This window comes from Corvus cornix, chromosome 3 (assembly GCF_000738735.6).
Source record: "Corvus cornix cornix isolate S_Up_H32 chromosome 3, ASM73873v5, whole genome shotgun sequence".
In the NCBI taxonomy this organism is placed as follows: domain Eukaryota; kingdom Metazoa; phylum Chordata; class Aves; order Passeriformes; family Corvidae; genus Corvus; species Corvus cornix.
In genome coordinates, this window is record NC_047056.1 from 107,924,589 (window position 1) to 107,938,038 (window position 13,450).

Below are 13,450 nucleotides of genomic sequence, written 5' to 3' on the forward strand. Positions count from 1 at the left end.
GTAACATTCCTCTCTTGTCCTGAAAGTGAGTCCCTCACCCTCTTTGCCTCAGTTTCTCTAGCTGCAGAAATCGGTGAATAATTAATTGTTTGCCACTGAGCCTCTTGTTGGGAGGATCTGTCTAATATTCATCAAACACCTTCACTTCCACAGCCCTTTGTAAATATAATATTTTTATATGGTGAGGCTGGTGTAAATGTAGTATTTTTATACTGATGAGTACCAGCTCAGGCCGTTTAATGCCTCCAGAACAAATGGATCACACATAACATATTCCCTTTTAAAAACCCAGCAGCTGTGAAGAACTGAGTCTTTTTAAGAAGTTTCACACCCATTTTTCCTTTTTGGAAAAATGCGTGGAAAAACCCCAAGTGCCCACCTTGCCAGCCAAGCCCATATTGTGGTGATGTGAGAAATATCCTAAATATCCGCTGAACAGAGAGTGCAAATGCCATGTAGGAAAACTGCATCCAAGAAGGAGTCTGATGAAGCAGGTGAATTGTTTTAACATGCTGCCTGTACTTCTGCCTCCCATAAGTACAACAGAAAGCCAGACAAAACTTTCTGTCACTGCCACTGATGCTAATGTGGCACGGAGATGGCATATCAAACCACGGCATTTGCAGCTTCAGGAGACTGCCTCATCAAGGCACCTTTCAGAAGGACGAAGTGTAGAGGACTTTCAATAACAATCTACCCTAAAAAGTCTTTCATTGAAGATGACTACTGGCGTGATGTTTGAAGGGATTTTTGAAAAGTGCTTATTTTATGTATATAAAATTGTAGACGTAATGTGATCCATTTCCAGAAGCTTGTTGATGAGGGAAAAGTGATTCTCTCAGGGTAAAGGAGGGTGATTATAGTTTTTTAGGTCAGAGTCTAATTATATAGAATCATGTTATTTTGCATATCAACAGCATTCATGGAGGCACAAAGGATCTCTAAACACCCTTTGTGGACTCGCTGCTGTGTGTCACATGCCCTCTCGAGGTCATTGATTATAATCAAGTTATGTCTTGCACAGGTGATTAGATTTTCTGCTACGGCGCAAAAATAATGATCTCTTCTTACTGAGAAATATTTATTTAAAACCGTAGAGCACTTTATCTTAATAACTTTTAAGAGAGTAACCTTGCTTGAATGACACAAATTTATTTTTTGAAAATGCTAATGAGGAATGACGGTAATCCATTACTCTGCAGACGCATTTCTCTCTGCTGCTGCTCCTAATCCCTCTTGCTGGCAGTCTCGCTCCTGCCCCGCACCTGTGCACACTTGTCTCTGGGCTGTCTCTGGGCTGGGAACTGTGACACATCACAGCAATGGCTCCAGCCAGGAGACAGCTCCTGAAATGGTGATTCCTTCCAGCCTGTGGGCTCCTGGTCCTGCTTCTGAGCCTACTTCTCCTGGCAACACATTGCACAGGGGCTTCCAATTGCTGCAGAAGGGTTTTTAACACTTCAGCTAAATGCCAAGTCCAAACCATCCCCAGCACTTGACTCCTGGATGGAGCCAGGAAACATCCCAGGGTTACGCTGTGACCCATCTCTGTGGGAATGAGTCTGGAGAGGAGTCTGGAGTAACACAGAGGTCAGATATGACTCAGCTGTGAAGTGGGAATAAAATCTCAGAGATGTGGACTGCAAAAATTTTGCTGCATGAACAGAGAGTTTGGCTTGCTGGACACCTTGCATGTTATGGGCTTGGGGGAGCTGTTCAAGCACAGATAAAGCTCAGTTAATAACTATTAAGGCAGGGGCCATCTCTGTCACGTTTTCTAGCACCTGGTATAGGAAGACCATGATCCATGACTTGAGCACATGTTATCTAGGTCTACAAAATCTGCTTTCTCTGGGAAAAGAAAAAAAAAAAAATTTTAATAGAGTGCATGCAGAAAGAGTAATGGGGTGAAGATCCGTAACCCTAGCTTCACTTTCTCCAGACTCCATTAGCTTTTAATGTGAGAAGACTTTCTTTAGATTACAGTCCAAACATGCTTTTCCTGGATAATGACCAAGCTCCAAAGATATCACAATCCTTGACAAAATGCCCATTTTCTTCAATGGAAGAGAAATCTGCTACCTGCAAGTCTCACTCAAAGACTGTTGAAATGAATGGACATCTTTACATGGAACTGCCTTTTTATTTCTGTGCCCCCAAGTTTTGCCCAGATGGCATTCTCCCTCCCTAGTTCTCCCAAGAGTGTTCATAGTGTCATTCCTCACCCACTGCTCCCCCTACACACACATTCCTGTTTTTTCTCACCCTTCATGGTTTGATTGCAGACTGTAAAACAGATTTATATATGATACATTAAAATTTCGCTGACTGATGAGTATTTTTGGATGGGTTCCTGCCTGGTTGAGAGATGCCACTTTTTTACAATACTATTTTTCTTGCTTGAATCCTAGGAGTAGCCGAGGTAATAGTTTTAGTTGGGGGTCGCCAGATGATTGGCATGAACCAACGTGCTTTAACAGCAGTCACTTGCTTAAATCCTCAAAACAACAAGTGGTACCCATTGGCCAGCCTGCCCTTCTATGATCGAGAGTTTTTCAGCGTGGTCAGCGCTGGAGACAACATCTATCTCTCAGGTAAGCAGCAGATTCCGTAGAAACAGAACCACAGAAGGGTTTGGGTTGGAAAGGACCTTTAGAGGTCACCTAAACCAAACCCCCTGCCATGGGCAGGGACACCTTCCACTATCCCAGGTTGCTCTAAGCCCCGTCCAGCCTTGCCTTGGACACTTCCAGAGAGGGGGAATCCACAGATTCTCTGGGCAACCTGTGCCAGTGTCTCACCACCCTCAATGTAAGAAATTTCTTTCTTATGTCCAATCTAAATCTACCTTGTTTCAGTTTAAAACTCTTACGTCTGATCCTGTCACTACAGTCCTTGATAAAAAGCCCCTTTCCATCTTTTTTATAAGCCCCCTTTAACTGTTGAAAGGTTATGATAAGGTCTTCCCAGGCCTTTCTCTTCTCCAGGCTGAACAACCCCAAATCTCTCAGCCTGTCTGCATAGGAGAAATGCTCCAGCCCTCTGATCATTTTCATACCCCATCCCTGGACTCAATTCAACAGGTCCATGTCCTTGTGCTGGGGACCCCAGAGCTGAACACTGTACTCAAGGTGGGATCTCATGAGAGCAGAGTAGAGGAGGACAATCACCTCCCTCGACCTGCTGCTCACGCTGCTTTTGATGCAGCCCAGGATACAGTTGACTTTCTGGGCTGTAAGTGCACACTGCTGGATCATTTCCTATTTTTTGTCCACCAGTATTCCCCATTCCTCCTCTACAGGGCTGTTCTCAATCCATTCACCCCCCAGATTTACTGGTCTGGGAAAAAAGTTACAATACAGACAGCCCAGACAAAGCAGGACCTGCCAGAGTTTTACCCAGCTGCTCCTGGGGAGAAAAAAAAAAAAAAAAAAGAAGCAGGAGGGATGTTGGGAGAAAGGGATTTCCCTGCTTTTATCATTCTCCACGTCTCTGCAGTGTTAACGTTCTCTCAGAGCAGTCAACAACAATATTTTGCAGTTGCAACGTGAAGAAAATAGGTCTGACAACCATCAAGCATGCAAAGAGGTTTCACTGCCATAGAAACGCAATTCAAAATACTGGCTGTAGTTGAATCTAAATGGTAGGTTATGGAATTTGAGACAGACAGACTGAACTGCTGAATATGTGACCTACACTTAAAGTATTTGCTTACAGGAGCATTCATGTTTCGTACTTGTTGAAACCTCTCTTTTGACAGTAGTCACTAGCCCTATAATCTTCTTAGATTTGATGAAACTGAGACCACACTCCTTAAAAGGCTTTAACTCCCAAAGTATCTGTCGACACCATGCCCTGAGCATCGCAGTATCTGGATTTTTGCAGTCTGTTGGTACTTTTGCTTGGCTGGAGGGGGAAAAGCAATTCCCACCAGACAATGCAAGGATGCTCTGATGGCAGTTGTGTGGAGGCTGGATGATTAAAAGAGGAGGCTGGGCAGGGAGGTGCGGATGTGTGTGATCCAAGGATGTAGTTGGGAGCACAGATGCACCTGGCATCTGTACCAGTAAGGGGTTACAGCTGTTGCCTTTCCCTTGCCGAGCTCTCTCACTGCATTTTCTGCAGTAAATTGCTTCCTGTGGTGTTAAATTCCATTAATACTGCATAGAGACCCTAAGAATTGATTGGAAATTATTTCTTGATGGTTTTTTCCCCCATGCTTGTTTGCCCATGCTTGAGAGCAGCTGGAGCAAAAGTCTTCTGGGGAGGCTTTTGTCAGATGTTGGCTTTTAGTTATTCTTAGCAGAGGTGCTTTCCAATATGTACAGCCATTTTAGGCTGTGCCATACCTGGTAAAAAAAGCTTGGAATCCTAATTTCAAAGCTCATTTCAGCTCTTCCCCTTGAATCTGGCTAAGTGATTGGATGGTATTTGGTGGCTGCAATAAGGAGAGCTGAAAATGTAGCTAAGACTCACTTGATACTTTGTTTTGCTCAAATGTAGAAGACATAGGAAAAAGGGAAGGGGAACCAAGAGAAGTGAGAATGGCCTTCTGCAAGCTCCAAGTACTGGACCCTGCACTGCATAGCATAGGTTTGGAGAGCAAAATACCGAGGAGGAAGTCTGGTTTTCTCATTAAACCATGGAACTGTGTCTAGTTCATTTTCCTGGCTTCACCACTGACTCCTAGTGTGGTCCCAAATAAATCATTTCACCTCTTTGTGATTCAAAACAGGATAGTAAGACACCCACTAAGTGGCTACCTTGGAAGCTTCAAGCAGAAGTTAAAAAGTGACCAATATAAATATTTCACAAGATCATCTTGAACTGTTTTACAGGACTGGTACAGCTGGTTCTGTCTTTTATCTGCAAATGAAAATAAATAAGAAATTTGTCCCTGAGAATTAGAAATTCAGCCTACAGTGCAAGCACTGGCTTTATTGTGCTGCTTCAATCCATCACTGTATTAAGCATTTTAGATTTCAGGCTGGCCTGTGTCTCACAAGCCAAGATAGACTCAGCCTCCTGACACCTTCTTGCAAGTGTTGCAGTAATTTAATAGACTGGAAGTTATTTATGAACAATGAGAAGGGTCTATCCCCTTATGTATGTGTCTCTCGTAGTCTGACATCTTGATTTCTTCATGTCATCTTATTAAAAAAAACCCAGCCTTTGGGGCGCATGAATAAATGACACAGATATGCATCATCGGAACAGATGCTCACTATTGAGGGTGATTTATTTTAATTAGTCAAATGTCATTTGAAGAGTTTTTACTTTGTAACTGGCTTTGATTGCTGTGTGCAGAGCTGCTGCCATTCCAGGATCTCACGTAACTCTCTCCTTTTCTCTCCCCCGCCCGCCCGTGGGTGCCAGGCGGCATGGAGTCGGGTGTCACGCTGGCTGATGTCTGGTGTTACATGTCCTTGCTCGATAACTGGAACCTCGTGTCCCGCATGACAGTCCCAAGGTGTCGACATAACAGTCTGGTGTACGATGGGAAAATTTATACCATTGGAGGGGTCGGTGTGGCAGGCAACGTTGACCATGTGGAAAGGTAAAAAAAACCCAAAACACGTGCTGTTTGCTGGAGCTTTTCCTTCATGCTATGCTAAAGGACCCTTTGCCTTTTAAAGGACACATCAAATGGACTGTATGTGTTAAAATAAGCTTTTATAACAGCTAAGAAAGTAGGAAAGTGGGCAGGATTAGATTTCATTTAAAAGCTTTAGTGGAAAGCATTGTTTCAAAACCAAAGAGGAAAGTTGCCAGCTTCTCGGTTTGCTCAGGGGAATGAAGAGAGGAATTAAGCTTCTTGGGACATTTTTCCAGGTTATACAATGAATTAATAAACTCCCTTTGAATTTAGTACTGATGAAAGTCTTTACAGACCACAATAGTACTTTTTTTTTTCTTTTAAATCCTAAAAAAGCAACAGCAAAGTAAGTTTCTTGTATGTGTTTTCCTGGTGTAGCACCTCAGCCTTGACCTGACTGGAAGATCCTCCCTTTGGTGGTCTTGGCCTGGGGCTGGAACCTGCCAAGTTCAGAGTAAAACAACCAATAAATGGAAACAGTTTTGAATTCCTGACTGAACAAAGATGGGAGAGAATGGAAATTTCTCCTTTCAAGTAGACTCCAGATGTAATTTTTTTTCATTTTTTTCACATGGAACTTAAAAAAACAGGAAGGAACAAAAGTGCAACAAAAGTATTTCACAAAGTAAAATTCCAAAACCAACTAATTTCTTGTCACCCATGGCATTCAGTAAAGCCATAGATTTTATATGTATATCAATGTTTTCATTAAAAAATAGAATTCACTTTGAAGTGCAGTTTATGAGAATATTCTATTCCAAAAATTTCGATACAGTCTTAGCCCTCCCCAAACACTTAGTTGGGACACATTTTTGGGAAATGTTTTTCCTATGTGTATGTGGCAACCAAAAATTTTTGTCAGTTTTAAATACTGAATTTGAATACTTCTTCAGCAACATTTTGAAGGAGGCATTTTTCAATAAAAGTTGCATTAACAACCAAGACAAATAGGGAGAGGTTACTAGGAAAGATTGCAGGGGAAGAAAAAAACAACACATTTTTCAAAAGGTTAGGAACTGGTGTCGGTGATGATGCTCTCAGCAAATCAGGGAAATGCAGACAGCAAGGAATGAATGATAAATCATAGCAGTGAATGCAACATGTGAACGTTGCTTCCCTCCTTAATCCAGAACATAAGGTGGGCACTGTGCACCGGACTTGCTTTGAAGCAAATCTCACCCTTTCCAGCAGATTTGTTTCTGGTATCACAGGTATTTGTCCCATCATTTAAGTCAGTAAATTTTTGACTAGCAGAACTATTGTGCCGGTTGTGTCATCCCAAGACAACTATTTTTGTGAACACAGGAAGGAGAGAGCCCAGGAAAGAGATGCTGGTTCGTTCCATCTCTTGATAAAGATGAACAGCAAAATAATGCTGTTGAGGAGTCTTGATAGTTGCCATTGATTAAATGATCTCTTTTCAGTTTTCCTTGGGCCTGATCTCTGTCTCTGCTCCTATTCTCATCGTCTCTCTTTATCAAAGCATCCAAAATGTTGCTCAGTTGAATGGACCCCAAATCAAGCAGAGTCCCCCCTGCTCCTTCCCTCTCATCTCAGTCACCCCAGCCCTCACCACAGATGAAATTGCAGCCTGCAAATTCACACTTGGCCCCTCGGCAGCCCCTGCTTGGCTCAGTGAGAGCAGCCGTGCTGGTTTTCCATTGTACCGAGCCCACCAAGAGACTTGGATGTGGGAAAGGAGCAGATTTCCTCCCTATCATTTCAGCACACGCTGTCTCAGCCACAATAAGGATGTCTTGTCATGGGGATTTGCTAAACCCGTGGTTATAATTAATCTGCTGTTGTCTATAGAGTGACTTGTGAGGCAGAGTCATGGAAAAAGTGCAACATGGTCTCCTTTGGACTGTGCCAGGAAATGAGAGAAGTTTGGGGATGTTTCCTTTTTTATTCTTCGTATTAAAATGGTAGTAGGGGGTGACAGAAGTGAAGCACAGCATGACTGAAGCTTTGTTTTGGAAAGGATGTTTCAGGGTCTGCTGTCAGAAGTGCAGGTGAGGGAAGGCTGACCCTCCTAGCTGTGCTGAGCAAAGTCAGGCCTTTTCACACAGAAGCACTTCACATTTGGACAAGGCAGGGGTCAGGAATTTAAATCGCTGTACCCATTTTTGCAAGCAGTGAGGATTTCTGAATTTGGATTGCAACTTTGGAAGAAACACACTAAAATACAAACTAAAATCACTTTAATTGCTGAGTTGGCTTCTGTCTTATGAGCAGTGAATGCCCACTTCTTGACTCTGCTTTTCTTCCCCCCGCCTCCTCTAGACCTACAAGAAACCAACTTTCTCCCATCGTATTTCTATGTGGGTTGCACATTCCTCTTCAAATACTGTGTTAGTTTGGATGGGACACTGTGATATAGTCTCTCAGTAGGGGGGAAACCTCTCTGTCATTCCAGTAGGTCATAGAAAAGCACTAAATTAAAATAAAGTGGCATGGTCATAGGGTCCATGTCAGGTGATGCCAAAAATTACATTTACCTCTAACGTTATCACTCCTCCCCTGAATGTGGAATTGCAGAAACACGCTCCTGGGTTTGGGGTAGTTTTTCACCTCCTAGGAGGCCTCTGAGATTATAGCCCTGTTATCCCCCAGATGGAGGTGCAGGGGCTTATCCATGCCTGACACACAATGCAGTCCTGGGCTGTGCCACCAGTGTAGTGTGAAGGGCAAGGCACTGCACATCCTCCCTCGCTGGACCACCTACCACCTCCCCTGGTGCATATGCAGCTTATCTTTCCCAACCACATTTTGCATTCTGCTTTCTCAGTCAGACCAAGCGTGACCATGCCCAGCTCTGGCCAGGTTCTGACGTGTGTCGTCTGGCATGGTGAAGGACATGTCTCCAGTCCAAAGTGACTTACCCTGACCTCACCAGTTAGCACACCCAGAGCATAAAGTCTACAGGGTGTCTCACCACAGTGGGTCTTTGAAGACAGAGAACATAGCATTTTCTCCCAGTTTCTTTCTTGTTCTCCACCTGTTTTTCGTGGAATTCTTGTAATATTTGATCCTAAATGGTTAAAATCTTACAAAGATGTTTATACAGCATTTTGCTTTTTAAAAACAAATGTCAGACCACCTTAGCTATGCATAATGCCACCTGCCTGCACTTAACACATCTGCTGCACTATGACAAAGCATTAAAGCAAGTAGGGACCACTGGACTCCTAATGATTTATGGCATCAGCTCCTGTGTCCCTCTCTCCATGCTTTTGGTTGTGTCGTTGATGCTGAAGGGTGCAGCCTTACCCAGAAATTCTGGTGCCACTTAAAACAGTGGGTGTTTTCTCATCAAATTTGACAGGGCTGAGATTCTTTACCCTTTATCTGCCATTTGTCTGTAAGGAGGCAGCAAAAATTCCATCTCGATAGATAATATTATGGGACTATCAGTCACAAACAGATGAATAGGAGTCATTCGTTACTCATCTTAAAACAATATCCATGTGCCAGAGGGGCTGAGTTATAAGTCCATTTTGGTGGCTGTGCATGGGTATATGTTCAGGGAAAGTTATGTTTTAGCAATGAGTGTTTAGGGAAATAACAGGGTGGCTGCAGTTCTCCATCAAACCCCTCTGGCAAGGTTCTGTGTGACAGGAAGCAAGTCATTAGGTGTTAGGCGAGAGGGTATTACACTTTCTGTCTTCTTCTGAGATATGAGTTGAGTTGGGAGCTGGCGAAATGAAGTGGATCCACGAACTAGGTCTTTAGATAATGGATGGGCCCTGTAATATATGCAATTTGAGAGCCGAGAAGGCTGCGTATGCTGACAAGACAATGTATGTGACTGGAAGTGTGGAAATGTGGGTGCTTTGTGGTTATTATATGTTTGAAGGACAGAAGAAGATGAATCCCCTTGACCTGACAGTACTTTTACAACAGGGTTATCTAAAATTGGGAGATTACTTTTGTTGGCAGTGCATACCTTGAAGACAGTTGAAAAAAATCAGTGCCAAGAATAAGCTTTATACATTTTAGAAACTGCTTCAGAACCTATTGTTTTACTGAGACATGATCATGTAGGAATTAGGGGTTCTCCCATAAGGAAGGTGGACATTTCTTCACCAAAAGGACTGCCAGGCACTGGAACAGGCAGCCCAGGGGAGCATTGGAGTCACCATCCCTGGAGGTATTTAAAAGTCATGCAGATGTGGCGCTGAGGGACATGGTTTAGTGTTGGGCTTGGCAGTGCCAGGTTAATGGTCGGACTCAGTGATTTTAAAGATGTTATCTTACCTAGACAGAAGAAAATTAAATATATTGCCTTGTCTTAGGATAGTTTCTTAAGCCCATCAGAAGAAAACAAAAGAAGGCAAAAAATAGTAATCCATTACTGTGATTTTAAACATGTGAATCATCAGAAGAACAGTTCAATATGACACTGTACAGCTTTAGTTTAAATAGAAGCTTTCCTGCAAATATAATTAAATAATGGTTAAATAACTGAAGGATTTCTTGCAGACTAACAGAAATGGTCAGTGTGTAAGTGCCTGACCATAATGTAAGGATCTTATAATGTGAATAAATCAAGATACACATAGGGCTGTTTAACCTAGGACGACAGAAATTAAGAGACTGAGGAGAAAAAAAATTACTATTTTCAGGTACTGAAGAGATCAAAAGTCAAGAAGGCAGTGAAGCGAGTGGCACAGCTTGAAATGAACAGTTTTCTGCTGTTAATACTGAGATGGTAGGGAAAGAGCAAGGAAGGAGGTGTTGAATGAAATGAAGGAAGGAAGGGGAAGATGAAGCCCCCAGATGAAATCCTAAGAGGGGGAAGTTGTGGCAACCAGCAAGGTTTTATTTCTGCTTGTGTTCTCTTCAAGGCTAAGCTGTATTTTCTACTGGGTTCAGATCATTTGCCATATCATGGGTATATAAATTATACGTATACATACATATATACATTATATATGCAGATAATGTGCATATACACATATATGAGATACAAAAACATATAAGGTGTATTTTAAGTCAGCAGGTAGTGAGTGCAGCAGGGTCAGATGAGATCCCTGTGCTTGGTGCAAGTGACACGTGAAGTGACAGGTGGGGACACACGTGTCCTGCAGGGCCGGGGACCAGCAGGCTGCTGGGGCAGAGGGAGGAGTGTGAGGGCAAGTGTGTAAAACCACACGTGAGACCATGGTGTGCAAGAACTGCAGACCAGGAATCAGTCGTGGGAAAAGAGATGTCCTTGAAGATTCAAGTTCAGCGAATTGGATGGGCTTGGTAGGCCCACAGCCAAGGACAAGCATGGACACACCAGGAGGGAGCGGTGCAGGAGAGGGAAGAAAAACCTCTGCTTGGCTTGAAGCCAGCTCACATTATGTCTCCATCTACAGCTTCAAACAGGGGATTTGAATGCAAAGCTTGACTAATGGAAAGAGATCAAAGTGATTATTCTTTAAATCAGTTTCCTCCCTGCTGGCCCTTGAGCAGGGCTGGTGTGACAGGCAGCCAGGAGCCCCACGAGCACCAGTGGCCGTGGGGTGATGGCAGTGCCAGAGATGACACAACAGATGGAAAAGCCCTAGGGTAGAGAGGTAAAGCAGGTGTCAGTATTTTCTGTCCTGGAAGGTTACAAAGGTTCACCTTCATTCATTTTTAAACCAATTTAGTTAATCTGGTGCAAATCCTTGTGTGAACACATTAAGAGCTGACTTGAGATAGACCAAAATGATGGAAACATGCCTTGCAGAGACTTAAGGAGCTTAGACTACTTAGTTTATCCCATAGAAGGTGAAGAGTTGACTTTATTATTTTCTGCACGTCCATATGTGAAAGAGAGAGATTTGATAGCAGACAGTTTTATAATCCAGCAGGGAAAAAGAAACAAACTTTCTGGTGGGTGGGAGCTGAAGCAAAACAGGCTAGAAATCAGGTCTACCGTTTTGCAAGGAGGGAGTGAACTGGAGGAATAAATTCCCAGGGGATGGAAGGACGTGGTGGACAGCTATCAGGAAGCCTTGAGGCATCAATTTCTCCTCTTCAGCCTCAGGGCTTGGGTAGATGCTCACTTAAGAGAGTTGCTTCACTGAGCAGCCCGCGTAAAACCCACGTTAGGTGCCCATGCTAAGTGGACCGGGACTTGCTTCTGCCTGCTTTATGGTTCACTGATTTTTTAAACCAAATGACCTTCAAGAAAAGAGTGGGGTTTTAAGCGTCACCTGTATCCAGTAGATTTTCGGCCTTTGGGTCTCAGCAGATGAAGTGAAACTGGTCATTTCTGGTTTCTCAGTGGCAGATGAAGGACAGTAGGAAAAATACCAGCTCTGTCATCATAGAGCATAAACAGAGAGCAGTGAAAGTGAGTGAAAAAGGGAGTCTGTGGGACTCAAGACCTCAGTAAGGAAATTGATCCAGAAAAAGGATGACTGTTTTTGTAATTTGAAGTTTCTCCAGTATTCCTATGGCTGTGGTCCTCAACCACACCCAGCCCCCTGCATATGTGAAGGGTATAACCCCTTCTTCCCAAAAACATAGTAGGACAATCAGAAAGCCACTGTCGGGAACATCTTTGTCTTGAGAGCTGAGCTGTGCCAGGTACTTCTGCCAGCAACAGGGAAGGCAGTTGGCTGCTCACAACCTCCATCTCAGACCACTTTGACTGCCCACATATGTTCCTGGTGCTAATTCAGAGTAGATGGTGTGAGACAAAACCTATCAGTCGACAGGTGGAATTTGTCTTAAAGGAGGAACAAGAGAAGGAACACTAGGTCAGTTCTCAGCTCTGTTGTTTTTCCCATTCCATAACCAATTACAGCCAATGTTTTAACAAGACATCAAGAATTAAATTACCAATTATACCAATTTGCTGAGTTAGCAAAGTATGTCCCAAAAGCAACGTGTGAAACTTTATATTATCTGAAATTTTCATATATCTGCTCGGGTGGATGTGAATGCTGCTCCGAATGCTGTGGGCGAATGCGGGAGATGCAGCATGTGGTGACTTACCTGGAGGAGCTGCTTGTGCAGTCAAAATGCATCTTCAGGCTCAGGTTTGGTACAAGAATCAGCCCAGCAAAGGTGTGTCACCTTGAATGCTTCCAGCACCATGTTGTTTAATCTTGTTATATTTCTTCCCTTTGATCACTTGTTGTAGATGAATTTAATTTCTCTGTAACTAATTTAGAGCATCATACAAGGCAGTTCTCCATGCTCATTATAAGGGACTTTCCTAATTTTTTTTAGTTAGAGTTTGCCTCCCTCTTGCTATTGCTTCAGTTTTATGAGTGTGTTAATTACTTTCAGTTCTATTACTTGGAAGCTCATTAGTGCATTTTTATTAAGCACATTATTTTCTGCTGTTTCTGCCATTTTTATCATTCCTCCCTTTTATTTTCCCCAAGTTTGAGCAGTGAAAATTTGAGGGCCATGTTACAGAGGGAGAATTCCCCTGTTGCCAAATCATATTTTGCAGAAGGGTTCATGTTCATCAATTCATTTCGTGTTTGCATATTGCATATCACTGCCATTAAGAGCAAAAGCTCTGAATGGGTGATGAGGGCTTCTGTTCTGGCAGTCAACAACTCTGAAAAATCACTACACGGGAAACTCCTGTTTGACTGCATCTGTCATTACATGGAAATATAGAAACCTAAAAATCACATTATTCTCCACTGTCTCCAAGACTCATTTTAGAGCAGCTATTTGGATCCCTGCCACATTATCTTTAAAAAAAAAGGGATGCCTGTACTTGTGATATTGTCTAAAATGAATCTTCATCCATGGATTGTTAACTGCACTTCCCTTATGGTCAATGACTTAATTAAATCAGATACTGATGACCTTAAAACTAATTTAGCACTTTCATGCGTACTCTTTTCTGTTTGA

General features: G+C 42.9%; 1 protein-coding gene across 4 annotated transcripts in view; it reads left to right on the top strand.

Moving 5' to 3' along the window:
- KLHL29 (kelch like family member 29) overlaps positions 1–13,450 on the top strand; it is a 392,793-nt gene that overhangs the window by 356,674 nt on the left and 22,669 nt on the right. For all 4 annotated transcript variants that reach the window (XM_039569128.1, XM_039569131.1, XM_039569130.1 and 1 more), the window contains 2 exons: positions 2,412–2,594; positions 5,377–5,557. In XM_039569128.1, the coding sequence (XP_039425062.1) occupies positions 2,412–2,594; positions 5,377–5,557 (364 nt within the window). The remainder of the gene's footprint in view (positions 1–2,411; positions 2,595–5,376; positions 5,558–13,450) is intronic.